The 26,845-nt window shown below is 31.0% G+C and overlaps 4 protein-coding genes across 5 annotated transcripts; 2 read left to right on the forward strand and 2 right to left on the reverse strand.

Moving 5' to 3' along the window:
• Window positions 1–301: 301 nt before the first annotated feature.
• Bma-rict-1 (Uncharacterized protein) lies at window positions 302–6,819 on the forward strand (the record flags this gene model as incomplete). 2 transcript variants are annotated; one of them, XM_043078575.1, is made up of 17 exons in its annotated part: window positions 302–445; window positions 645–775; window positions 1,043–1,273; window positions 1,676–1,755; window positions 1,899–2,029; window positions 2,167–2,225; window positions 2,555–2,695; window positions 2,934–3,082; window positions 3,612–3,700; window positions 3,878–3,958; window positions 4,180–4,263; window positions 4,674–4,840; window positions 5,102–5,280; window positions 5,482–5,648; window positions 5,847–6,023; window positions 6,135–6,271; window positions 6,717–6,819. In XM_043078575.1, the coding sequence occupies 17 exons, from the start codon at window positions 302–304 to the stop codon at window positions 6,817–6,819; spliced, it is 2,250 nt and encodes a 749-aa protein (XP_042934509.1). The 2 variants fall into 2 exon arrangements, with proteins under 2 accessions (XP_042934509.1, XP_042934510.1); XM_043078576.1 differs by lacking the exon at window positions 6,717–6,819 and adding an exon at window positions 6,596–6,716.
• A 534-nt stretch (window positions 6,820–7,353) lies between these two features.
• Window positions 7,354–11,185, reverse strand: Bma-pqn-32 (DB module family protein; the record flags this gene model as incomplete). The annotated part of the gene is made up of 7 exons (XM_043078577.1): window positions 7,354–7,608; window positions 7,977–8,105; window positions 8,335–8,448; window positions 8,752–9,159; window positions 9,424–9,603; window positions 9,949–10,083; window positions 11,015–11,185. 7 exons carry the CDS (start codon window positions 11,183–11,185, stop codon window positions 7,354–7,356), a joined length of 1,392 nt encoding a protein of 463 aa, XP_042934511.1.
• A 3,594-nt stretch (window positions 11,186–14,779) lies between these two features.
• Window positions 14,780–20,299, forward strand: Bm3692 (AVO3, putative; the record flags this gene model as incomplete). The annotated part of the gene is made up of 14 exons (XM_043078578.1): window positions 14,780–14,923; window positions 15,354–15,512; window positions 15,828–15,980; window positions 16,318–16,424; window positions 16,817–17,028; window positions 17,108–17,224; window positions 17,522–17,682; window positions 17,969–18,038; window positions 18,128–18,258; window positions 18,512–18,607; window positions 18,924–19,073; window positions 19,423–19,543; window positions 19,733–19,835; window positions 20,155–20,299. The coding sequence occupies 14 exons, from the start codon at window positions 14,780–14,782 to the stop codon at window positions 20,297–20,299; spliced, it is 1,869 nt and encodes a 622-aa protein (XP_042934512.1).
• A 1,876-nt stretch (window positions 20,300–22,175) lies between these two features.
• On the reverse strand, window positions 22,176–23,733 carry Bm4138 (Uncharacterized protein; the record flags this gene model as incomplete). The annotated part of the gene is made up of 3 exons (XM_043078579.1): window positions 22,176–22,387; window positions 22,758–22,985; window positions 23,523–23,733. 3 exons carry the CDS (start codon window positions 23,731–23,733, stop codon window positions 22,176–22,178), a joined length of 651 nt encoding a protein of 216 aa, XP_042934513.1.
• Between the last annotated feature and the right edge of the window lie 3,112 nt (window positions 23,734–26,845).

A 26,845-nucleotide genomic window follows, 5' to 3' on the forward strand; every position in this document is an offset into this window, starting at 1 on the left:
AGAGATTTTGAAGAATATATTTTTATATTATTATGGGTGTTTATCTAAATTTCAGCAATTATTGAGATCTTGAATTTGTTGATAGATGCAAATATCTAGACGATAATCAGCAACCATAATCATCTTTTCTTTTCTTCAAGAAGTATGACTTTTTTTTTGCTAACTTGCTTTTAAACCTATTACATCTAAAAAGAAGCTAGTTTTCTTGCTCGAACATAGACGCTGTTGTCTGTTTTTAGTCAAAAACGTTTCTACAATTTTAGGAAACGAAATAAACAGTCGAAAATATTGCATATAAGTGATGCGAAAGTTGTCTGAAAAAGTTACAACAGATGCAGAAATTAGTTGTTCACTTGAACGAGCTCTTAATGCTCGAGGACAAAACTTGGAAAATACTGAAAAAATTATCGATTATCTCAATAACTTGTGCACTATGCTTGCTAATGTCGAAGACCTTCATAACCGGATCGGATTCTATCACTCTCTTTGCAAAAGATATGTTTTCAACTTTCAAATTGACACAGATTTTGAACGTTTATGGAGATGTGTGACTCAGTAGCAAGGAAATGACAGATTATTTAGCATATATATATATATATATATATATGCTAATGGTGATAAAAGTAATCAGTTTTTGTTACAAGATTGCTAAGTATGTGTTATGGGAAGCAAGTTCGGTCCGCGCAATTACATATCGCATCTTACGGAAAGCCTCTAAGCTACCGAATGACTTGTCAGTATTGCTAAATATGCATATGGATTGCTTTGCAATAAGGTTCTATTATTGTTCCTTCATTACCGATTTAGGATGATAGTTAATATAAAAGAAAGTAATAGAATTTAGGTGGAATTTAGATAAAATATTGGTTTGAATATTTATTGTAGTTTTGCAAAACGTTCTTTCTACTGTACTGGTTGGTTTCTCCATTTGTTTTGTATATGTGTAAACTACAAAGTGGAGCTAGGGATCTATATCTTACCGTTTATGACGGTTGCTTGCTCTAATAAAATAATGAAATGCATGCAGAAAAATTTATTACAGATCTCTAGAGTTGGGCACTAACAACTCCGAAGAGCGCATTGAGGCTTTAAAATTATGTACAGTGATGTTAGGTTATATGAACGAGGAGACAAAAAGCTCAGATAATGGAATGAAGAAAATTTTTTCGAGTGCCATTTTTCCAGAAAATGTTTGCCGTGCGTTAATCTCGATTGCCAATTGTTTCTTCTCAATTCGACATGATAGTGCGAAAATTGAAAAAAAAGAAGATGAGTGGGTTTTTCCTAGACAAATTGAAATTATGAAAATTATGCTATATTCATTTAATATGAACGTGCTTCTGACTTTGGTAAGTTTAGTGAGAATACATGTCTTCGTTGTACACATCGATATTTTACATCTATTGTTTAGGTTATCGGCGATTGCGAAGAATGTTTAGAGAGAGAGGGAGAGGGAGAGAGAGATAATTTACTATTTTTTACTGAGATCATTGTACTTGTCATTTTGAACATAGGATATAATCATCCTAATTTTAATAAAAAAGTAAGGAAAAAGATGAGGCATCTATTTGTTGTACTGAGATATTTATCTTTAATTCAGTTTATAGAAATTAGGTCGAGGGAGGAGTCAAAAATTTCTTAATCTGAAATCTATCAATATAAATTCAAATTACAGATTAGCATTTTCATGTTTCGCTGTGATACTTGAACAGGCTATCGTTACTCCAGATCTCATTTTGAATTCTGTTGATACAGGTACACAGATATTGTAGATTTTTGTTTATATATATATTTGATCAATAAAACGAACTAATTTGGTGCTTTGAACTTAGCGAATTTGCCATCAACACTTTTATGATTCTTTTTGTTTCTTGATTTGTCTATTAGAATATTTATAGGCTGGATTGTAGAACTTTGTACGAATGCTGTATTTAGTGACCGTTTATCCACTTTTGTTTGTCGGATTTTGTGTATGTGGCTCGATTCACCACGACTGAGAATGCAAGCTAAATTAAGATTGGTCTTAAATGTATGTTTTTATTGCTTATTTTAATTTGCCGACTTGTTTTAATTCTTTTATCATTTTCTAGGCCAACATTGACTTTTTTTTTACTGCCAATTAATTATAGAAGCTATTTTTTATATGTAACTATTGCCTGCTTCCAGAGGATTTTTGCTTCGATAGTTGAAGTCGAACTTTTTGAACGAAAGGAACCAATACATTTGTAAGTTTTTCTATTGGATTTTTTTGGCAAATTGTCTCCTAATAGTTTTGTTAGAATTTTTTAAATAATGAGGTTTGTTTAAGACTTAGATGAAAAATCATCCTGAGGACTATCACTTATATTTAGTTGTGGAAAACAGCTCAGTGTAACATATATTTCAAGCAATTTTTTCTTTTTCTTTTTTTTTTTTTTTTTTTGCTTTTTTGCTTTTTTGCTTTTTTTGCTTGACTGGAGCTTTGCGTCATTACTCATTCTTGATTAAATTGTTTCTTCGTTACTTTTAGTTTATTTTGATGTAATTCAACTGCACTGAAATTATTTTGTTATAGGGAGCAGCACGGGCTGTCAAGTGACTCCTTCCAATTGGAAAACTTTTCACAGATATTTTTAAATCTCTTACGCACTTGGGCTGGTCTTTTTGCATGTTCAGCGTTGGATGATCAGAAAACATCGGTTATTCCCGTATTATGGTTTGATTTTCCAACAATTTTCATTACTGCAAACTTTTTACATTTTCTTGTCAAAAATTTCTTTTAATTTTCATGATTTAAAATTTGTGTTGCTTCCAGTAATTGCCCTTCGATATTACTGGAAGAATTTATGGAAATTTTGAATTCATTTAAACATAATATTTTTTAACACAGCACCGTTGGTATTATTTTTTGGCACCTTGTGTTTTAATTTACTTGTGAACATTAAATATTTCAGTTTTTTGGATTACATAGGATTAAATCGACCTGCGCATGCGAATAGCTGCAAAATCCATAATTTAATCGTTGAATGTTGTTGTGAAATTTTAGAACTTCCATATTCCAAAACGAGATTCACTGATTGGTCTCATACAACGCATTTCTACTGTATGTCTAAGGACAATCCGATAGAATTATTATATCTTTTAGATCACTTTATTGAAAGTGGTGGTGAATGGGAGAGCAGAGTACTGCTATAAAGGAATAAAAAATCATATATCATTTGGTTGCTGCTAAGAAAACAAATAAGCACAAAATGAGTTGTAATTATAAGAGCAAGTAAAGCACGTTGAATCAATCGCAGTTCTTAGTTTTGAAATGTTATTTATTTTTAAAAGGTATAAGGAACTGACAGTTTTGTTGTCTTCCAAACGGATAGTATGCGTGGAAGAGTAGGGAGAGAATTTCGTAGTTATAGCTGGAAGTATATGGTCCAGATCTGATGTCCAGTACAAATATACTGGTTGTTTGATTGCATTTTAGTGACGAAAACATGTGGAGCTTAGTTATCTTGACTTATTAGTAGTATTCATGAACTAATGAATTTGAGAAGAGCGAACAACTTGTAATGTCCGAGAAATAGTACACAATTTATCAAAGCTCTTTTTGACCGTATTAAACAGAAATTCAATTATAGCAACAATGTATCATCCGGATGCCTACAAATGTTCTGTACGCAATGAATTTATTTTGTCAGAGCATGAAATATTACTGAAATTCGACCAAGTGAGATTTTGGAGAATCATTTTTGTCTGATGTACTAGCAATAACAAAAGAATGCGATATGTTTCATTTCTGTTAAGTAGTTTAAATATAATAAATTCTTGCGGTACGATTAACAAATATTTTTAAATTATCAATTTCAAAGGTCGAAGTATATCGATATTTCAACTAATTTTTCAGCAACATGCAAATGTTAACGACTTATTAGTATCATTCCGTTCAGTTGTTGTTTACTTGCTTGTCAATGCCAATCTCGTCCAGGTGAGTGCAAAACTTGTAACAATCCGTAATAGTACGCAATGTAGATAATACCTCATTTCCTACTACTTCTTTTATTTTGCTTTTATTCTTTTTTTCTTTTGACTCTCTATGTTTTTTATTTCTCTTTTAAGAGTCACTTTTTTGAATTTGTTAGGAAGCAAATACTTAATAGAATAGTCTTTCTGTTGGATTTATTTGGACATCAGTTACACTTTTTTTAGGCTTTATCACGAATCATACTGCAAGATCCGGATGATCCAGTAGCACTTAGGGCGACCGTTTTGATGCATGATCTTTTACTCATGGTTATCTTGTTTTCCGTTTTTTTTTTTTTTTTTCAGATTTAATCTAATAAAGTTTTCGTCCTAATTTAACGAGTATTTCTAGTTCGGAGAAAAGCTAAGAAAGAGGCTTACTGTTCTAATAAAGATGAGGAAAGACAATTGTGAAATTGGTCAAATGCTGATACCTTTGTAATTAAATGCACATTATTCTGTTCTGTTGGGTGCTTTGAATTTTTCCCAACATGATGTCTCCTTTGGTTTGTTACCTACTTCTCCAAAAGCTCTTACGGTCAATATTCTTTTCGGTTCAGGTTTTATTACAAATGCAATTTTTATATAAAATTGCATTTGGGATGTTGGTGGTGGTTATTTTTGATTTGAGAACAAAATATGGTTTGTTTGAGATGCTTTTGTTAGCAAAGGTTTTTTAGAGTTCGACTTGTTTACCGATGGAATGGAGACATCGAGTTTTGAGTTTGTCAACACTTGTTCATAGTGCTTATGAAATAATTAGTGAATCGCATGTTTCAAAAAGATGTTCTTTGAATGATAATGATTATGGAATAGAAAAATTCATTTTTACACATGCTGACCGAAGGTTGTTTTTCAAACTGTAATTTGGAAATAATTTCTTAAATCCTAGTTGTGGTAATAGTCAAATACAATCGCATGATATAGAAATTGTGAAACTTTTTTATTAAATTTTTGTTAATTTCTTCGTAGTAACTCAAGCTTATCTGCTGATTGTAACCAACAATTCGTTTTATTATATATCTATTACTACTATAATTCCAAAAATTTACCACACATTAATCTGAAATTTTAATGTTGCATGTTTTTATTACATAGTGCTATTTAGGAATGTTATCATTCTGCTCAATCGTTTGAAGATTTTGAACAGCATAGCATTAGCACAGAAAACGCAACCACTTCCAATTACCAATCTCCAGCTTTTCGTACAAAGTAGTCCAACTGCGACAAAATTGCGTAAAGCGAAGTTGTCTGAAATGAACTTTGATTATGGAGATGGAGATGCCAGTAAGATGGTCTATTCCATATTGGGAGCTATTAGAAGCTTTTCCCATTTTTCTGAAATTTTTTTTTTACAGTTTCTGTATATGCTGAGGAACAGTTTTACGTCACTCAGCCTTGCTGCGATTTAATTTGATTTTTATTATCTCTGAGATTTAAATCTATGAGACAAATTATTTTTTGTTTTTTGGAATACTGTTTATTAAGATTATGTCGAGATTGTACTGGAGAAATTGCTGTTCAAAACTGCGGAATCTGACAGAAGGCCTTGTTGGCCCGTTGTTGATAGACTGTTCCAGCTTCTTCAGATTTACTATTGTTGCAAAGATATACCTATCAAATATTCTAGAAAGTGTTACAGTATTTTCACAATGGTTTGTGTTTTTCTTAAACATTTTGACTATTGTTTGTAGTAATGTGGTTTAAATCATAAACAAACCAATATCCATATTATTCGTTTTTCTTTTTCTTTTTTGAGTTTTGTTTTACGCGAGGTTTTACATGAGGCGAATATTTTTCCTTAGTTTAACCATATTTCAGAAAGTATTCCAAAGCTGAGATAACACTTTCAGGTATTCAATTTTATCACTCCAGCAAAAGGCTCGTTGATTAACTTTGATGGCGATCGTTTCGTTATCATATGTTGTTGTCGGGCGGTACATATTTCACTCTTGTTTGCTACACGAGAAGCGCAATACAAAGAACTATTAATAAATTTTATTAGTGACTTTATGTCGAATATATCGGCGGTAATTTTTAAGTTTCTTTACAAATATTTTGTAGATTTGAATATATTCAAATGCATTGCTAAAGCAAGCATTTTGGTTAAGGCAGTGTTGAGAAAACTTAAGACCTTTAAGGATGCATTGTTCACTGGGCCATTGTCTCCTAAGAATTTGGTGAATACAGGGGCGATATATTATTTTTCATTTATTGGTGCCATATCTTCAAACAAGGAAGGAAGGCAGATGCTAGAAGCTACGCCATTGTTACAAATGTTAGTTTTTAGTTTGATAGAAGAAAGTGTTTTTTTTTAATTTCTCTTATTTAGAATTAACTATCTAATTTACTTTATCCAGGAGAAAAAAATCCTTAAATATGCAATGTATTTTTGTATAATATTTCAATCAACAATTGTAATGAAGTGTAACATCATAATTGTTCTTATGTAAATGCTTTTTCACGTTTAGTAATGCACCGTTTGTCCGCCCTTTTGCTTGTTTGCTTATTCCTTCGACGTATGTTTTGCTTTTATTGGTGACCAGGATTGGAATTAAGTTTGGTTCCACTTATCGCGCAGTTCTGTCATGATTTTTTGTAGTTCAAACTTAACTTCTTACGTGAGTTATCTTCTACCTACTGTAGAATTAATAATTTGTCGTCTCACATTTTTGTTACTAATAGCTCATTTAAATATTGCTGGATATGAGTTGCTGTTTTAGATTCTGTGGGTTACTTGCACTCACAATTTTTCAGAGACTTCTTATCTGCAGATTAAAACTTCTTTTATTTCTTGATGATTACGGAAACACTTTTACAAATTGAGTTAAGTCTTAGATCCTGAACGTTTCCTAACAGTCACATACTTTTGAAATAGGAAATTTAAGCAAAAAAAAAAAAAAAAAAAACTCCATGTGGATTACTAATGGAAGAACTTTTATTATAAAATAAACTCCAATTGAAAAAGAGTAGCAACAATCCCGTCAAATGTTGTATTCAAGATCAGCCATTGTTGGAGTTTTATACTAAAAATCATGGAAAATGGACGCACATTACCGTTTATAGAGATTCGATTTCAAACCATTTTTTTAATGTTATCAAAGTAATCCTACAGGACTCGGGAACTCCTAGCAATTCATAGGTTCATTTTGCAAAGGCATTAGTTTTCAAAGAACTAAAAAATATATTTACTCAAATTTGTCTCTTCATTTTTTTCGTTCAGAAACTTTTTGATGCATCCTACCAAAATTCAAAAAAAAAAAAGAAAAAAACGATTTTCTTTTCCGGAAACTGACGTTATCCACAAATGTAACACAAAACAAAGGAAAATTGTGTATAATATACATAAAAAGCAGAGAATTATGGCCTTTGTGAGACATAGAAACACCGCTGTATTTGACTCAATTTTCCGAGGCATTTATATTGTTCGCTAAGCAGAACACCTTGTGGTAATCCAGCTGCTGGATTACAGTACGGCCTACAGTGCTCGTAACCAGGTTCGAATACGTGGTATGCTTCACAACATGGTGTTGCATCTTGATATCCACTGGCACAAATCATTACATTACCAACTTTATTTAGAGGACATCGGCCTGTAAGTACTGCTAGTTGAATCTGAAATGAAATCTGAGATGGATTTGATGAATCTTTAGTCAATAAGTTTATTAAAATATCAGATAAATTTGTTAAAATTCTAGTTGATATAAACTGCCTGTGATTTTATGAAGAAAAAAGAAGAATGTATTTATATGGATTACATAGGACTGTAGCTCGGATTGTCTTTCATTTAAAGTGAATTATGCATTTATTAAAAGCGTCACACTTTAGAAAATAAAAAATCAATCATTAAAAACAAAAATTTTTTTGATAAAGTACTGCTTCAGAGAATTCTTAGACTATCCCTCAAATAAAAGGAAGGGTAATTCTGTCAACTACATATACTACCAACTTTATCTTTTCATCGTAAAAGAAAGAAAACAAACTGTAGTTAAAGTGGCATCATAATTGCATAGTGCGGCACATCCCTCGCCCAGTTCCTGGCAGCATGCTTTAAATCTATCATTTGCCATATCTTTTGTTATGCATGGTTCCCAGTTAGGTTGTCGAGGACACTTAATTATTTATTAGATTAGAAGAGACAAGCAATACTGTATTGTGACTTTTTATCGCTCTATAAATTGAGATTACTTGTGCGAGTATATTTGATGCATATATTTTACTCCTTCAGTTACTGATTTTATACAAATTTCATTCAGATCGTTTGGAGAAGTAGTGATTGATTACCGTGATGTTAAGTTAAATAAGATAAATAAATTGAGATTGAAAATTTTCATGAATTACCTGAGTAAGAGCAGGGGGCTGTTTTGGCTTAGTTTTGTAATACGATTCTTCAATATAATTGGTTGCTGCATCGATACTGTATTTTTGTGATGGTAGTAATGCAGGTCGTGCTATCTGCAAATACAAATTATAGACTTTTGCAAATCAACTTTCATTTATTACAGTGGAAATAAGTAAATAGATAGAATTTTATTTTGATAATCGCAAGATTAGTTATGTAGTGCATGAATAATAGTGAGATATAATAAGCAATCTGAATTAGCAACTATCACGAACATGGTTCATGCATATATTGTTGCTTATTCCTAAATTCTGTTTTGTAGAGTCATCACCACATTTATTACAGTTTATCAGATGAAATGTCACTGTTAAGGTGATTCAAAAATTTTCAATTGCTGGATAATGAAAATGAGGAACTTTTTGAGACAAATGGGATTGTGGAAGTGGTCTGATGGATACAGTAGGTTGTTGGTTTGTCGTATAAAAGTGTTGTTGCGGTTGCTGGACTTGCAAGTAAGGTGCCTGTCGTGGTGATTGCAGTTGTTGAGCAGGTAGTTGTGATTGACTATTAACAGGGTACATTGGAACAGCTCGCTGTTGGATTGTATAAGGTGCTGATTGGACTGTCTTTTGCTGCGGTTGTAAATAGATTTGAGGTTGAGAACCGATAGCTGCATATGGTGCAATCGCTTGTTCGGAAGCAACTATGTCGGTTCTTTGTCTTTGAGATTGAAGTAGCTGTGTTTGGGTGGCAGGTTGGGCGGGAAACTGATTCGGTAATACTTCAGTTGCTAAAGTTCGATAAAAAGGAGGCGCAAGTGTTATCTGCAAAAATAATTCATAGGAATTTAGTTTAGTCTTAATTTAATTGGAACTCCATTTTTTTTTTAGTGGCTTATGAAGAACATTACTTACACAAAAATACTTTTTTTGATAATTTCAGTTACGTAACTGGGAAGAATAATGTCGAAATTCAAACTGCCATATGAGGGTATGCAAATGTGTCTTTAGCAAAAATTTCTTTTTCAAATTATCCAGTTTGTCTCTCTTGGTTCATTTTTAGTCTATTAAAGGTAAATTACTGATTACCGGTGGAAATGTGAATGGCGGAAATGTTGGGAAGGTAACTGCTGGGAATGATGGAAATGCAGTATCAAACAAAGCAGTTTGTTGACTTGACATGGGTGGAATTCTTGGTTGAGGCTGTTGTGGCAAATACTGATAATGGTATGAGGCGAGTGGTGATTCCTGTGTTGGTAGTGGAGATATCTGAAGCATACCGCAATCAAAAATTGAGACTGCCTTGCTGTTTTAAACATGCTCTATTTTTATTTAATCTTTTATCTGAAGCAGTATGCTCACTAATATAGCTTTTGTTCATCCTTTTATAAGATTTTTAAATCCAAACTCGCTGTATTCTGTATATATATATTATTACTGCTCTTCAGAAACGTGTTGCCTTGACATTTTCATTTAGTCTGTTAAAATGAAAATATCAATTCAGGCTGTTTAAAACAGCCTTAACTTTTAATGTGTAGTTGTTTAAATTAATGCATCATTTACTTTATTTTAGCATCTAAGATATTTTGGGGGAGGTTTAAATTTGCGACTTACCAAGCTATATTTTGCGCCGTATGATGGATTTTGTGATGGGTGCTGTGGTAATAGCTGTTGGATATTCACAGTTCTAGCTTGAGGTCGTTGGAAAACGTTGGATGAGTCATTCATAAACTTTGGTGAATATCGTTCCTGAAGTAATAGTGTTCTGTAAAGTCAAAAGTTTTGATAGGGTAGAAACTGAAGTTATCAGTGGAACTCTGAATGGAAATATATTATTAGCAGTACTTCAGGTCTTTTGTAACTAATTTATATTACCGCACTATCTTTCTTTTTTTTCTTTCAAAATATTGCATTGGGAATTGCATTGAAGCCTCGATAAAGTTACAAAATTTAATAATTGTGGGTCTTTCAAAATTTTAATGTAAAATTTGTACAAGATGCTCAGTATACAATTATATCACCATTACAGAAGTATTTTAAAATCCGTTTTTTCCTGTAATTATCTGCAGGACTATTTAATAGTTCAGGAGTTGAGTTTCAAATATTCCGAAAGTTTAAAAAGTAATGAAGACAATAGGTATTTCTATAATGGACAATTTTCATACCGTTAAAAGTTCAGAAAAATATTATTTCCAGTAAAAATTTATTTTATAATTATCCCGTTGAATTACAAACTAAAAAGACCGAAATTTAGTTTGTAATTCGAAACTATTTTGAAAAATTTTTCTGTAATTATGGGTAATTTCTCTAAAAATTTGATTTTTTTATCAGTTTTTATTTTTTTTGTTCCCTAAAAACACAAAAAAAACAGTGGAATTCAAGTCAAAAATGCAACATTATATTATCAACACCTGTGAAAGTACAAAGGATAAGTTATATAAGTAGAAAGTATAACTTAATATTCACTATTTAATAAAGTGATAAAGTACTGCTTAAAGAAATGTAAATTCTGCCAGTTGAGATTTCAAAGTTTATTACGAGCTCCATCAAATTTCTATTTTATAATTGGTATGGGGCATGCTTGCCTAGTGAAACAATTTGTAATAAATTTATCATAGGTATATGTCGCATGACTATTCTGTTACATGCCTGACAGTTTCCCATATAAGATGACACATACTGGTATAGGAATTTCCTTCAAACATGGTCTACAAGTTTCGGGGCACATCGTAGCAATGAAAGTCACTCGACAGTGATGGCAGCGGGCTCGTTCACAACTTGGCAAATCTGCACCAATGTTGCAGGTAAACATCGAAATTAATACCGACAAAAGCACCAATGTCACATCCATTCGTGCACGCTATTCCTATAATTTATTCTCACAAATGAAAAATCAACAATTTGTTGATTTATCCGGTTATGATACGATTTCAGATCAAATGTGCATAAGGAAAAACAAGATTTCTTATGATTAGGCTGATTATGTGATGATAGCGAATGACTTCTGACATAGAGAATATTGTGCTTTGATAATTGTAGCTGATAATCATGATAGAAGTTTGAAATAACGTGGCAGTTACCTTACCGCCTTCATTATATTCAAAGATGCTATGGTTTGAATGTAATCAATCATTTAAATTAATGTAGAGCAATCTTTGAGTACACTGCTTCTTTTGTTTGCATTGTTCTATTCATAAATTAATATAGAGCAACCTGTGATTCTCTTTACAACAAGAAAATGGTCCTAAATTTATTAACATCTTTTTATTTCATTTTCATCATTTATTAAGTGAGATAAGAAAGATTTTTCTATTATACGAATTAAAATGTTCCGTCTTCTATGGTTTACTCCGCATTTATTTTATCCTCAATGCTTTTCAACTGATGGGCGTGCTTTCTTACCCACTTGAGAAGTACAATTTTGACCATATTTTCACATTTATCTGCTAATTAAATTACAAAAGTTGAGCCATTCGCCTTGTTCAATTTTGATAATTTATGAGTGGAGCTAGCTATTAATGATACAGAAATGATCTCGTAAAGAAAAATGAAGAATAATTACTGTCATTACAAGATAATAATAGGAAAATAAGGCATTGATCAACCACTAGTTATAGTGAGCATTTATAACCCCAAATCGTTTAGTCAATAGAAAAATAATTCAATATAAATATAACCAGTAAAAATTGTTCAAAAAGTTATCAGTGAGAATTAAAAGAAAGGAAAATTAAAGGAAATGTATTGAATTTCTTTCAAGTTCACATTTGTGAATTGTTCATCAAATAAATCGCTTACGAATAATCAATCCATGGAACTTGGATTAAGCTTCTCTCTTTACATTATTGCTTAAAAGATACGTACCAAGATTATTGCATTATAGCCTGTCTCTTCATTATTGTAATCGTAACTATTTGTCTCTTAGATAATGCTCAATATGGAAGATTGTAGAACTTCAAGAAGTACTAATTTCTTGATTAGTGGAAGCTAAAATTTCAAACGAGGAAGATCATCGAAATTAATAAGTAATAAAAAACAATGTATGCTAAGGAATAAAATGTTAAAATTGAAGGAGAAGAAAGTAGTATGAAAGAGAAATCGGTAATAGATGATAATCAAGAAAGAATGGGAGAGAAAATAGATAGGTGATCGTTGTGAGTCTTTTTCACTTCACTTAATCAGGTATTAAAGCAGCGCGGTAGCGACGAAAACTGAAATTCTGTTATGGCTCGTTCCTTTTTGGAAGGCTGCCGAAATTATAAGAAAATGGAGAAAAACTTGGAGGAGTTGGTATGAAGAGACAGTTTATTAGAAATAGAAAATGGATTAAAATTGCGTTTGCAAATATGAACAAATTTTTCATCCACTCATCACTTGCCCGATCCATACAGAGATGATGGTCACTTGCAACTGTATTGTCCACCTAAACAGGAGAAAACTCCTATGGGGGGGGGAAAAGAGAAATGGAAGGGACTTTCGGATCAAACCCATTCATCCTGAAGGGGATGGGTATAGGAGATTTTATTGAGATCGGGTTTGATTGCTGTTCCTGTTTGTCACCATTATGTGTATACATGGATGTGTTTGCGAGGTGGACAATTGAGTGTGGAAAACAATTGCCCATGTTGTGCGTAATACACAAAATAATCAGATGGGAAAATTAGAATTAGAGAACATACGAATGAACAAGGCAATAGACACTGACACCCATTAATCAGCAGCTTCCTTTCCTTATATTTCACGTTCAATCTTATCATCCACTCCTGCATTATTTCCTCACTAAAATCGGGAAAATCTTGCATTTTAGAATAGAACGGAAGGGACGAAAATTTCTTATGATCAGAAATTATTATTGGTGATCTTACTGCTGATAATTATTATCAGCATTCTCTATTGTAGTGACTTAATGAATAATAGTAATATTAAGGGTTTAGTGTGCTGTACTATATTACAGTTAAGGGGTCACTGAAACTAAGAGACCCGGAAAAGTCTGCATTCTATATCCGAATGTTAAGTTAAATTGAGTGTAATACATTCCTTTACATGTACATACGCAATCAAATTTAAACTCGGAAGATATAATATCACTCGCAAACAATTCGAATAATTATTGGTACAGTTACTTTTCATGCATGATCTGTTTTTGAGCCAGATTTACAAATGAGTAAAGAGTAAACGACATTCTTTACTAAAAATAGTCCCCAAATAAAGCATTTCATCAGTGATATTATTTAGTCTCATTTTTGTATCTTATTTAACGGAATAAATCCACTGAGAAGGAAATGTTGAGAACTCTAAGTTTTTCCATGATAGGAATTGTCAACTTCCTAAATATTTTCCTTTCTCATTCTCACCAACAACAGTACCATAATTCATTTTATTTCACTAAAATCATCAACATTATTTATCGTTATAATTTATGTAAGAGTGTTTGCAGTTTCCATTTTTAAATTTCTCGTGAATAGTGTTCTTTCTTCTTACATCGTAGATAAATCCAATTTAAAATTTGACTGCTAAATGGTAATAATGATGTTAATAAATTATCGGAGAAAAGTGATGATACAGTATTTTCAAGATTAATTTTCGATAAGTCAATACCAGAGAACAGATCATCGAATCCGCAACCGGCATCACATAATTGTGTTGATTCTGCGTGATTGAATAGAGATGTGAAAGTCACAACAACATTGTAATATCGATATTCCATTGGTTTTAATGAACATTGTTTCATTGAAGAATTATTTTGAAGCGAAAGAAAAAAAACCTTCTCTCTACTTAAGGATTTTGAAGTCAAAAAAAAGCAAAATTATGAAAATTTGTCGTTAGTAATTATGAGTACAAAGGGATGTAAAGAAAACATCCGAAAAGTAACTAGTGATTATTAATTCTTCTTAACAGACTGAAGCATTTAGTAAGAGATTTTTTAGTTTAAAGTTAAAAAGTACTAAATATCGTTCCATCCTTTCATTTTATGCTTACTAGTCATGAATTAACGTTACGTTTTTTTATTTTCATCAGTCTACTGACTTCCTTATGAAAATTGGATCATGTCATAAATGTCATACATGAGTAGTTTTCGTTTAAAACACTTTATTGTTGCTATGAAATGAAATGTAATGATAAAATGACTCTGAAAGTATTCTTATTCCCCTTCAATGCAGATCAAGGTCTAGAACATTTCAAAGAGATATAGTGAGTGATAAGTAAAACTTGTGTTGAAAACATAGATTAAAAAATTTTGAAATTAAACACATCTCTTTATGATTTCACCTATTGTGCTGACAAAATCATTATTTTTCTTAGTAATTTACAATAGCACTGAAATGTTTGTTTTCCGATTTCTGGTGAAGAAGCAAAACTAGTCTAATCTAGTTGCGGTGATTAAAAGGTAATTCTTCACATAATAACCGGATTTCACAGTGTTCTTTTTATTAATTTTTTAATTTTCATGTGTCATTTCAGGTTCGTAGATTTAATAAAAGATACAACAAATGTGGAATATGTTAAACTTATCGTATCCTGCTTATACTACGGTTCTGAAGATTCTTTCAATCGTTTTATCCTTCAAACAGCTCTCACTAGTGCTAATGTGGTATCGTTTTTAAATCTTTTTTTGAAGTGCACTTAAATGTTTTTTTAGAAAAAATCTAGTTCAGAAGAACGACTACTGAATGACATTAAAAGATACTCATTTTTTTACGTATACCTATTTAAATCACGAATAATTTCATTCTGAAAAAAAATTAACTTCCTTGTTAATAAGATAGGAAAATTCAGCAAGTGCGGTAGTGTGACGCTAATAATGATTCGCGATTATGCAGTTAATATAATTCCTAATTATCGTTGCATTGATTCTGCTATCCGTTCGTCTTATTTGCCGTTATTGTTTTTACGGTTTTTACTGTTGAAGAAATGCTAAATGATAGAACTTTTATCGAAAGCTTTTTTTGAAGTCACCTTTAAAAATGGTAAATTTACATGTTTTTCTGACTTTGTTGTATGGATAGACACTCATTTTTTAGGCTGGCAGGAAATGGGCAACTCAATTTTTAAGTATTTTGGCATCTCACAATATCAGTGATTTCTCAGTCTGGGGGATAAAATTGTTGTTGGGACAACTCGCGGATCCCTCAGCAAAAGTTGTCCGGCATGCTTTACGTCTGTTGCATCGTTGGATACCAGTATGTTGGCTGATTTGTTTCTTTGGAATTTCGCGAAATTTATCTCTTAAAGAAGTCGGGGACGACATATTTCTCTCAACTCTTGAAGCCTTTTATTACCAAAAAATGGATTAGTTAAAGTTCTGAGCTATTAATCCTTGAAAATAGCATTAAGAAAAATTAAGAACGACTTAAATGAAATAAATGATGGTCTGCATTTTTGTTTATTTATTCTACATTTTATTAAATTTCAATCTCTGCTTCGCAGTATTACAGATACACAGTTCGTTCTTAATATTATTATGTTATACTTAACGTTGCATTGTCTATTTGCAGCATTATCTAGAGAGTGTTTATCTAATCAAAGACATATGTTTCGATATATTTGGTGATGCGGGAATTTTGTTGAAGACATATCTCTTCTCCAATGAGAGTTATGTAAAGGACAATTCTCGTGATGTCTTAGCAACTCTGGATTATTGGAAAAGGGTTTATTTGAATCATTTTTTATAAATAAGTCAGAAAGAATGCGATTACATATGAAAACGTTGGAATGTGGAAGTTTAGAGTTTCTCTTTGTTTGATTGTGTAGTTATCATTCAGCTCTATTGCCACTTGATTATTTATCGCAGTTAAATCAGGAAATCATTTCCTTCACTAATTTTGTTTGGTAGTCAGTTCATTATTTATTCTTAATTTTCGAATAAGTTTGTTTCCAATGTTGTGGAATTGAATGAATTAGTAGTAATCACTATTAGCTTCCATTCATTTGCGCAAACTTTGAAATCAGTATTGTGTTTTTATTCTTACAGGTTATTATTTACAGAAATTTAATATGCGTTACGTCGAGATAGTTGATGAGGATGTCAGAGTTGCTTTGTTGGATTCGAAACGTTCAATCAATGGACAATATGCAAGATCTTCAAATGAGCGGTTTGTTCATTAATATCATTCTCCATAACTTTTCATAGTTATTATTGCTAGACTACTCCAATAACCAATAATAATATGCATTAAACCATTTAAAGCACTCAAGTTGACTTCTTCAACACTATTTTATATCAATAGCAGTATCGTAGCTGATGTTGCGAAGGGCTTTTTCCATTTATTCATTTATCTGGCTGAAATTAATGATATCTTACGATGCACAACATACTTCTCATGAATTCTGAAAACGAGAAATGAAACATTTCGAACTATTTCGTGATTTTTCTTTCAGAAAAAATTGAAAGAGATTCTATCAACTATTGCATTCAAAATGGTAATTATAAAATTAAAAATGAAGTTTAATATTTTACAGCAATGACTACGCTTTTTAAATTTAGAGTTTCCAAGTTAGGTGTGCCAATGCCAGTACATCTTTATGGACAGCTAGTACAACATGACACTGGTCGTGAACTACTGCTGAGATCGAATGAAGTTGATAGATTGCTTGATGTTTTACGTGACTCGCCTTTACCAACAGATACTTATCAAACATCTAAATTAAAAGGTGCGCTCTACGCGTTGGGGCATATTGTTGCCAATCTGAATCCAAGTAAGTTCTTTAAAAAAATTTCCAGCTTACACGGTCTGATGATTCCATGTTTTTCCAGCTCTGGTAAAAATCTTTTCAGGCCTTTTGCCCATGGAAACAGTACCAATTATTTGTCGCTTTGCTGAATGTTGTCCAGTTCTTAGTATTCGAGGCTCAGCTTTTTGGGTCCTTAATCTTATTGGCAATACACAACTTGGTTAGTAAATCTGAACGTTGATTTTGTGACTTTGTAAAGAATTTGGTTTTCATTCTTCGGAATAATTTTAAATGATTTGAAAGTTAACTGATTCAAGGATAATTTTTTGGTTCATTCTATAACCTTAGAATTAAGACATTTAATGGTTGCAAATTAATAAATCCTACATCAACCTGATGAACCGATACAACTCAGAGTGTAATGAACTTAGATGATGTTAAACATGTGGGCTTACTTACCTAGAGTACAATTATTACTTTTCTCTATACATGTTATTTTTTTTTTTTTTTTTTGCAGGTTCTGTTTTGCTGTTGTCACTAGGCTGGGAAAGCAGCAATTTTATTATTGGTGAGAAAAAATCGAATATGTTACTACTAAAGGCAGCCAATATAGATATAAATAAAATTTGGATTCGTTGCATCGATGAAAAACTTCCTTCGCAACAAGAAATAAACTTGGTAAATGAAATATGCAGATTATCTTTGGAAGAAAATCATTTCATATTTCCAATGTTAAGTGCAGAGTTTCATTTCACAAATATTTTTTATTTGTCGGGTTTTATGTCTTTTACTATTTCTCTTCGGAAACCTCCAATTTTATTATTATTTAGTAATATGATTTTACTTAATATTTAAAATGTGCAATTCATATTTTCTCATATTGCATTCAGTTTCTGCGATATTAAAAACTGCAGACTAACATATGCTATTTAAGAAAGAAAGAAAGAAAAAAACGATTTTTTAGAAAACTTTTGGCGTTGATCTTGTGAGCTCGACATTTATCACGAATAAGAATGGGACAGTTCCATTTACTGGTACCAAATTTCATATTTAAAACAGCATTTAATACTTGTTTTCTTAAAGTGACAACATTATTAGAAAATATATTGAACTAGCAATTTAGATTATGGAACACTTTGGCACCGAAAAATGAATTGCTCAATTGAAACTCGTCATGTTTCTAGCTGTGTGACTTTTGAACTTGAAAGTCGATTGTTTAATCATGGCAATATTAGTGTTATGGAAATGGAAGGTGTAAGCGTTCTAGCTCTTTTTATTTATAGATATACTAAGGTCTGTTCTTATTTTAAATCCTGATTAACCGTTTTTTTAATAGAATGGTTATTACCGTTACCCCTGTGTGCTATCCTTCTTAAGAGGTTGTTATATTCGCATTACACTACACCATGACATTATGGAAATTAATATTCTGGCAGTGAAATGCTTATGCATTCCGTAGAAAAATTCTAAGAAAACTGTAAAGCTTTAAACATTTTTTGTCGTATAGATAAGAGAAGATTGTTTAATGGTTCGCACTCAGTTTCGCCTACCATCATTTTCGTTTGACACAGCGCTAAATTATACCGCTATATCAGATAATAAGGTGATTTGTTTTTGACTGTTTTGCTCCACACTATTGATAATTTTTTTTTAAAAAAAATTTATTTAATGTGTTTTCAAGAGCAAACAGAAATTGTAGATTTAAAAACCTATCATTTTTTGTATCATGAAATAGTTGCTATAAGTTACAAAGAAATGGTCAGGCTATGTTCTTCAAAATAGATTATAGTGGAAAAGACGATACTAAGCTTCTATTTCGATCATTACAGAAGCAATCGTTTATTGGAAAGGCTTAAATATGATTACTTTAACCTGAAGTTTAGTGGGTAAAACACTATAAAAATTATTTTATTTTGCAGTTTCTGTGTTTGTGTGGCTTTCTGAATCCTCTAGAAAGTAAACACAGAAAACTTTCGAGAAAAACTGATTCAGAAACGACAAAATCTCGACCGGTCAACTTTTCCGATCAGTCCATCTCACTCCCTCTCATTCCTGATTTTTTTTTAAAGGTCTGCTGTGGTTTTTGTGCTTTTCCATGCAACTATGAATCTTGGTGTTTTCAAATTATAAAAAGTAGTTTATATCATGATAAATTTATTTCATTTAAAATTCAGTTTACTTAGGTCATTTCAGTAAATCAAAATAAATGAAAAATTTTCTTTTTCTTTCCCATTCCTTTTACTGTGAACTAATCATATTGCCAATTTATGCAAAAAATTTTCAACTTCAGGATAACTGTATTTATGTCTAATTTTATATTAAGCGCATTCAATGTACTTTAAAAAGGTGCTACGGGTATGCAATATTAGAAAGCAATATGTATCTTATACAGTTTAGAGAACTAATAATAAGTTGTAGAACGTATTTCTTGGTGACGAATTCACAGAACAGAGCTGTAATTCATCGATTGTTAAACACATGCATCAAATCAGTAATTGCTTCTATTGTTCGTGGCCTGAAGAATATTTCGGCAGTAAAAGTTTGTTCATTGAACTTTGGATTTTATTTCTAAATTATCTCGATAAATCCACTTTAATTCCTGCACATAATCAGGGATTTGTTTCAATTTTTAGCATAAGCTAAATTCCGATCTCTGGATTAAGTAATAAGTGAGTGCTGATGACAGTTCCCTTTTTCAATTAATATTTTATCAGATTCCTGGTTTTAGATGTTTTGGAAGTTGAGGTACCTAGTGAAGCAAGGGATGAGATAATATCAATGTTTTTATTACAAGAATCGAAATGTTTAAACAGTTCAAAAAAGTTGCTCAGGTAAGTCTACACTTTTTTAACTTTCATTCCTTCTCTTTGAAGGATAATTGATTGCTGATGTTAATTTTAGTGTGGTTCCTTATTGCAGCGAAATGTTCCGCACTTTATCGTTCATTAAAATGTTCCTTACGACTCCCAAGAACAAACGTTTAGTGGTAATGTAATGCGTAAATAGGATTGAATGGACAAATCCTCATCTTTTCTCGTTATCTAAATTACAAGTTGAAATATTTGAAATTTCTAAATGCTTCGCTGAAGCGGATCAAAGCATTGATAGTTTGATTCAGTTTCTAGTATCAAAATATGTTTTTTTTTTTAGGAATTACTTATCTAACCGCGAAGTTTTTTCCTCGATTTGCCTTTATTCAGACGTTCTGGTATTATTAGCCCAGCATAATTTCAGCTTAGAAACAAGGCGTCTGGTTCATGAGTTATTTGCAGATGCTTTAAAGAAAGCAAGTTAATTTTTACCTTGGAAAATTTATTTCTGATAAAATTGTCATTTTCATACTGACTTTTTTGCCATTTTTGTTGTAGCTTAACTGTTTTGTTTAAATGCTTTGTCGCTAGCTCTTTTACTGCGTGAAAATTTTATTCGATTTTAATCCTTATCTGAAAACGTCATGCAGTTCATTTCCAAGCATGTTATAGCTTCAAAAATTGACACTCGAAACAGAACTACTTCCGGTCGAAATCAGATTGTTTATTATCAGAATTTGGTCTAGCTTCATTGCCTCTTTTAGCCACTCATTATAAACAATCGAAAAAATTATATCATTTTCAGCTCAGTTTTCGTGAAACTTGCATCTAAAAGCATAATGGTGCGTCATATTTATCTCGGTTTCACTTGCTTTCATTATCAGAGGTAATAACACCTGACTTTGGAGAATCTGAAATTCCGGAAAACTCTGATTGTCAAAAATGGATGCTGCTGAATTAATGCGAACTAAGTTATGTTGATATGATTATATTTAAAGTTTTTTCCTGTTTTTATTTTTTTTGAACAGTTTTATTAAGGTGATGTTTATTTCGCATTTTTGAATAGATTAGCTGCAAGGTGAAATATCAGTAATTTCTTGATATTTTTATCACGAAAAGTTATAAAAACGGAAGATACTTCATTTTCTTCATTAATGAGAAAGACTCCACTTTCTTCCCAATCTCCTTGTGTAGGAATTTTCTGTCTTCATGCTTAGAAATACTTGTTAATTAACATTTTATTGTTAACCTTAGGTTTTTTTTTTTTATGATAAAGGAATTGGTTGCAAAAAAGCCCAATCAGGTGTGTTTACCGAATAATTCGGTGGATTTGTTTCAGGAATCTTTGCAGTAGCATTTTAATTACACGATAAAAACTTTAGCAAGATTATGCTCTGCATAAAGAATGACATTGTAATTTGAAATCAAGTTAAGAAAGAATTTTTAAAAATTTTCCTTTATAAAATTTTAGTTTTTTCTTGACTTGATTTTATTTTTCTTAACTTGATTCTCCTTTTTAAAATTGAGCCAAAGACTATGTGGGCTGATGAAGTTTACTGCAAAAAATTGTATTTTTCCATTTTAGTCTTTGCAAAAATAATTCCCATTGAATATTTAATCAGACAAATAAGAAATAAACAGTTTGACTGATGCAAATATAATTTGCTGAACTGAAGTGAAGGTCAACCAATTAATCTCAAAGAACTTGTCGGCCTGAACTGTGCGACTAAAATTACAGATCTATCTTAAGAAAAAAAGTTTATCTTTTGACTACTGCATTGTAAATATCCTCCGGATATCCAATAGGAGATATAATCGTGTTAAATCAGAAAGGTTATTGTATAAAGAAAGTAAAATGTGAGTACCAAGGGATTAAGATTATATCTTTTCATGCTTGTAGTTAATGGCTAGTTTTTGATTTGTAAGAATATATTACAGCAAAAAATGCAAAACATAACGTTCAAAAATAGCATTAAAAAGAATTTTTTTTTTTTCAAAAAATAATTTACATTAAGTTGATTCCTCATGATACAGAAATCGGTGTGGATCTACTGAAAAACTGAAAATTTGAATTTATGAGAAGAAATGGAGAGGGGAGACGGTAGTGGATTACTCCTTCTCTTAATAACAAGAAGTTTTATGTATGCAAATAATATTTTAGACCACAACTATAAATTATTGAGAACTATTGGTATAAATCATGACTTTACCCATGTTATAACCAAGATTTTAGGACAAGAATATGAGCCACGGTTCAATTTATAATATTAACCAAATATAACCGGAAGGTTAATGTTCTATTTAAAATTTTGTGGACTACAGTTAATTTCGCATGCTAGGAAATTTATTTAAATTTTTAAGCTAGGTATGGAAATAGCCGTTGTATAAAGATAAGAAAAATGAAAGGAGAAGCGCTGAGCAATTTAGAAAGAATGTTTGGAGGGACATTGTGCGAATACCCGTATCAGCTGGATAATACTTCGATGCATGTTTCGGTCGAACAATGTCGTTATAGTAAGGATCTATTTTGGAAATTACTGCATCAAAATTTATAATACCACCGAAGAGTGGTGCTGAAAAAACTGTATATTAAGACGGATACTGGAATGGTTAATACTATTGATTTAAGTAATTCTATTCGAACTATAATTAGATCTAATCATAAATTGTTACAACACATTATTTGAGAATTTATAAGGAAAAATTAACATACTCGTTTTGTACTAATCTTTTTGGTTCAAGCTAACTATAAATTATTAAAAGTCTTCTAAATTGTAATTTTATTCGTGTTGTAACTGAAACTTTGGTAAAAGACTAAATATATGAGTATAAGTTGCAATACTAATGAAGAAAGTACTAATCAAGAGTTGATTCTAGAATATTCCTCTAACTCTAATCTTGATGAAGGTAGTGCAATACCTCAAATCGATACCGAAGACCTACCACTGTATGTGGAAAACGGTGCTCTTGCATGAATATCATTGCACTTGTTTTTACGATTGCAAATACAGGTAGTCTGATTCATAGAATCTTCACAAAGGAGCGTAGCTCCCACACGTGTCGCGAGAAGTTCAGCACGTTGTCGTGAAAATGATAAATCGGTAAATTGCCAATCAGTTAACGTTAAACAGCCCGCCATATACTGATACACCGGACAGTTCTTACACTGTCCTAAAATATATAATTATATGGTGCATTTTTCTATTTGCTTTATTAAAACGATTATACAAATTATTTTCACTTAGCTCAGACATTATCATTACCTTATTTTATTAAATTGATGGGAGTACTTTCATCCTTTAACATATGGCAAAATTATACTTAATTTTAGATGTTAGTTAATATACAGAAATTAGTTAATAACTATAACTGGGGTTTAAAGCTTTCCCAAAATTAGGACAAAAGATTAGATTTCATGATTAGAATCATGAAAGTTATTAACGGATATAGCAAGTTTTACACCCAAAAACTTATCTGTCACTTTCTTATGAAACAACTTCTTGAAATTATATAATCATTTAAGCGAAATTTTCGAAAATAAATGTGATTTTAAATGGAAATATGCAATTTGTTTTATTTTTTTTATCATTTTCTATGTTGGAAATAAAATTTTATATTTTTGATCTAACAACGCAGTTGATGTATATATTTACAAAGCAAAAATGAAGGAATTTATTTCAAAGGTGACGTTAGAAAGTTTGGACATACTCATAAAGCAGACGTTCCCTGTGCAAGTGCGTGAATGCGGTCCACACGTGGAATGAGGATCTTTGGCAAGCACATACCACAGCTGAATGCACTGTCGACACGTAACGCTCGGGAGTTGCCGATCCAACTCGAAATCGTCGATCAATCCCAGGAAAGATATTGCATTTTCAACAAGTGCAAAATAAATTGTCACCAAAAGGGATGTCAGCATCAACAAAATAGTATTGCTCTCCCACTTAATATTTTTTTACATCCTGTAAAAAGCTTAATTTTGTTATTTTGTCTTTTATAAACCCCAATTTCAATTTCAAATATAGATATTAGAAGTGTAGGAACGCTTACTAACTCCCAACTCATTTTTATTTGTCGATTATACTATTGCAAATCTTGTTCATCTAATTTTTCTCATCTGATTTCAATAGTCTGCATCACTAATATTTTGCTAGGTTAAGGAAAAAATTTTACAGCATTCGATTTAAGCTTTAAAATTTATCAGATGTTAAAAGACTTATTCTGCTTCTACAAACTAATAGGCAATAAACATTGTACCCGTTTATTAGTTATCAATACGTATGACTTTTTTGAGTTGAAAAAAGTCGTAAGTGTTGATAGTTCGCTATTTTATCCCATTAAAAGTTAATTCTTTATTATAGCCCATAATTTGTTCTCATATATTTCAATATTCTATTAAATTACTAGCTTACTTTATTCTTTATCTTAACTAATTTTAGATGTTAGTTAATATACAGAAATTAATGAAAAAAGAAACACAATAACAAAGAAAAAGAAACTTGTTAAGGCATCTGATGATTAGCTGAAGTTTCAACAAATCGTGTGAACAAGAGAAAATGAATGTTATTTAAAATGAACTATTATTTCAAGAAAGCTAATTTTATTGGCAGCATAAACAAAAACAAAACAATAACTCCGCTTTCTTTGTTCTAAAAAAAAAAAAGGAAAATTGAAATGAATTGAAAGGTATAAACAAAAAAAAACACAAAATTAATAAATTAGTCGTTTTAATTTCCGTTCTGACATCAAAAACAAAAAATGATGAAAAATTGAGAATTGAAGAATTCAAATTGGATGTTTTTTAATTTGAATTGATTACAAATACAGGAACAAAGATTAGTGATTCATAAGAAAAATACGAATGAGATTTTATTAGAAAAATTTGAATATCATAACGGTTACTTCGGCGTATTGTAGACAAAACAAATTCTAAATAACCAATAAAAGTAGACATAGGGAAAATAATTAAAAATGAAATGAACTATTTTTAGATGTTTTATTCTCCTTTTTTTAGTAAAACGGCTCTATATTTAACTTCTCATTAAACTTATGATTTCTTTGAACTTTAAATTACTTTGAAACAAATAATACTATGGCTAATTTTGCAAATTATAAGTGAAAAATAAGTTAATATACAGGACGATAGAAGTTTTTGCATACGACATTGTAAATGGAATGAAATGAAATAAAACTAATTTATAAATGGACACAGTAGCCTCCATAGTCTGTAATACTAATTTAAGTACCTTCCTGAGACATAAAGAAATTGACATATTCGATGACATCCCAGAACAATTTATTTCAGTGATACTTTATGCTTTCACGACACTTATAATCTTATATAAAGTCTCTTATGTCTTCTTATCTCCGCAAAATTCAAGACGAGAGGAGCTATATCGATCATAAATAATCCTGGCTCAAGAAAATCGTAAGGTTAAGGGATGACTTAAATTTTCAAATTAAAAAAAGAAGCACCAGAATCCTCAAAATATAACCATTGGTCTTAAATTCGCCAATGTTTCAAGTTGAATTCACTATCATTCTACAACTGAAGACATTGTTATTGAACGAAAAGGAAGAGACTAAGAAAAATGTCAACATATTAATATGAAAATTTCCTTGCTTTTCCTTTTTTAATAGAAAGATACAAAAGATCAAAATTTTCATGCTGTTAGGGTGATAATTTTATAGTTGAGAATGAAATTCTTTTTGTTTGTCTAATTTTTTTCTTTTATTTTTTTTTTATTTTCTCAGTATTTAGAACGAAATTCCCATGCGATCATTGGAAATATTAACTCTGTTAGCCTTCCAGAAGAAAAGTTTACGCAAACAGGAATTTACAATTTTTGCGTTTATTCTTCTCCAAAGAAATCAAAAACATTGAAAAAAGACTTCAAAGAGCCTTTTTTCAATGTTTTTTTAGAACTACAGAATTGATGCTATCAACGAATAATGGAACAATCAAAATCGCATAAAATTTAGTGCAAACGTAACGCACGCAGCGAACTATTTCACATTATTTTTATATTAGCAAAATACTAACCAAAATTGAGTCTCAGATTTGTTTTGTCATTTTAGCCACTAAGATATGTAGAATAAGAAAAGGATTTAATAAAAACTGCGATCTATCCCTAAATTTGTAAATTATAAAATTACTTTGAAATTAAAATATGAAACATTGGAGGATTGTCAGTGTAATTTTAATTCTTCTCATTCTGTAAAACGAAGACCTTTACTCCCTTCAGGTAAATGAACATTGAACAAGATATTCAGTTTTGCGAAATCTGTTCATTTAGTTTCCTTCCTTCGGACAGATTACTATTACGGAATCATTTTGCGACTGAGTGAAGATATCACCTAGACCTTAGAGAGCAGTTCAGAAAATTTTCAACATCTCAATTCTGTTCAGAATAATGCTATATTTTGTTCCCTACAACACATGTCTGAATTGAGCATCGCAAATAATTCCACAATTTTCAGTCAAGCAATAAACCTTTAGTAAACTTAATTAATTCAATCAGTCGACATATTTTTAATGATATCTAAAAAATTATTCTGTTACTCTATTTTTTTACTCCTCAGAACGATTAGATGTATACATAAGCTTCACTGAGAGTCAAATGTAAGCTATTCATTCAAATCCAACAAATTTTTGGTGTACTTCAGTTCCGGGAATCAATTAATTGCACAACAATCATTTGACAATTTTAAAACTATTTCCCTGATTGCATTACAATCACAATCAGCAACAGCTAAATATTTGTGAAGAGAAAAACAGAGAGAGAGAGAGGGAGAGGATGAGAGGTAGGGAAAAAAGAAAATTCTTTAGTTGCAAGTGAAAAATGTAATTAAATTTAACTGTTGAGTGAAAACGGTTGAAAATTTCCAAAAGTTTTTGATGAAATCTATCAAAATTTTCAGAAAAAAGATACAAAAAACGGAATCATTTAAACTGTTTCAAACAAATTGCATGGTGATAATATATTTGTCTATTCGTTAGTAAATGTCCTACAAAATAAACTGCAAAGTAT

The sequence above is a fragment of the Brugia malayi genome, assembly GCF_000002995.4.
Source record: "Brugia malayi strain FR3 genome assembly, contig: Bm_v4_Chr2_contig_001, whole genome shotgun sequence".
NCBI classification, from domain to species: Eukaryota; Metazoa; Nematoda; class Chromadorea; order Rhabditida; family Onchocercidae; genus Brugia; species Brugia malayi.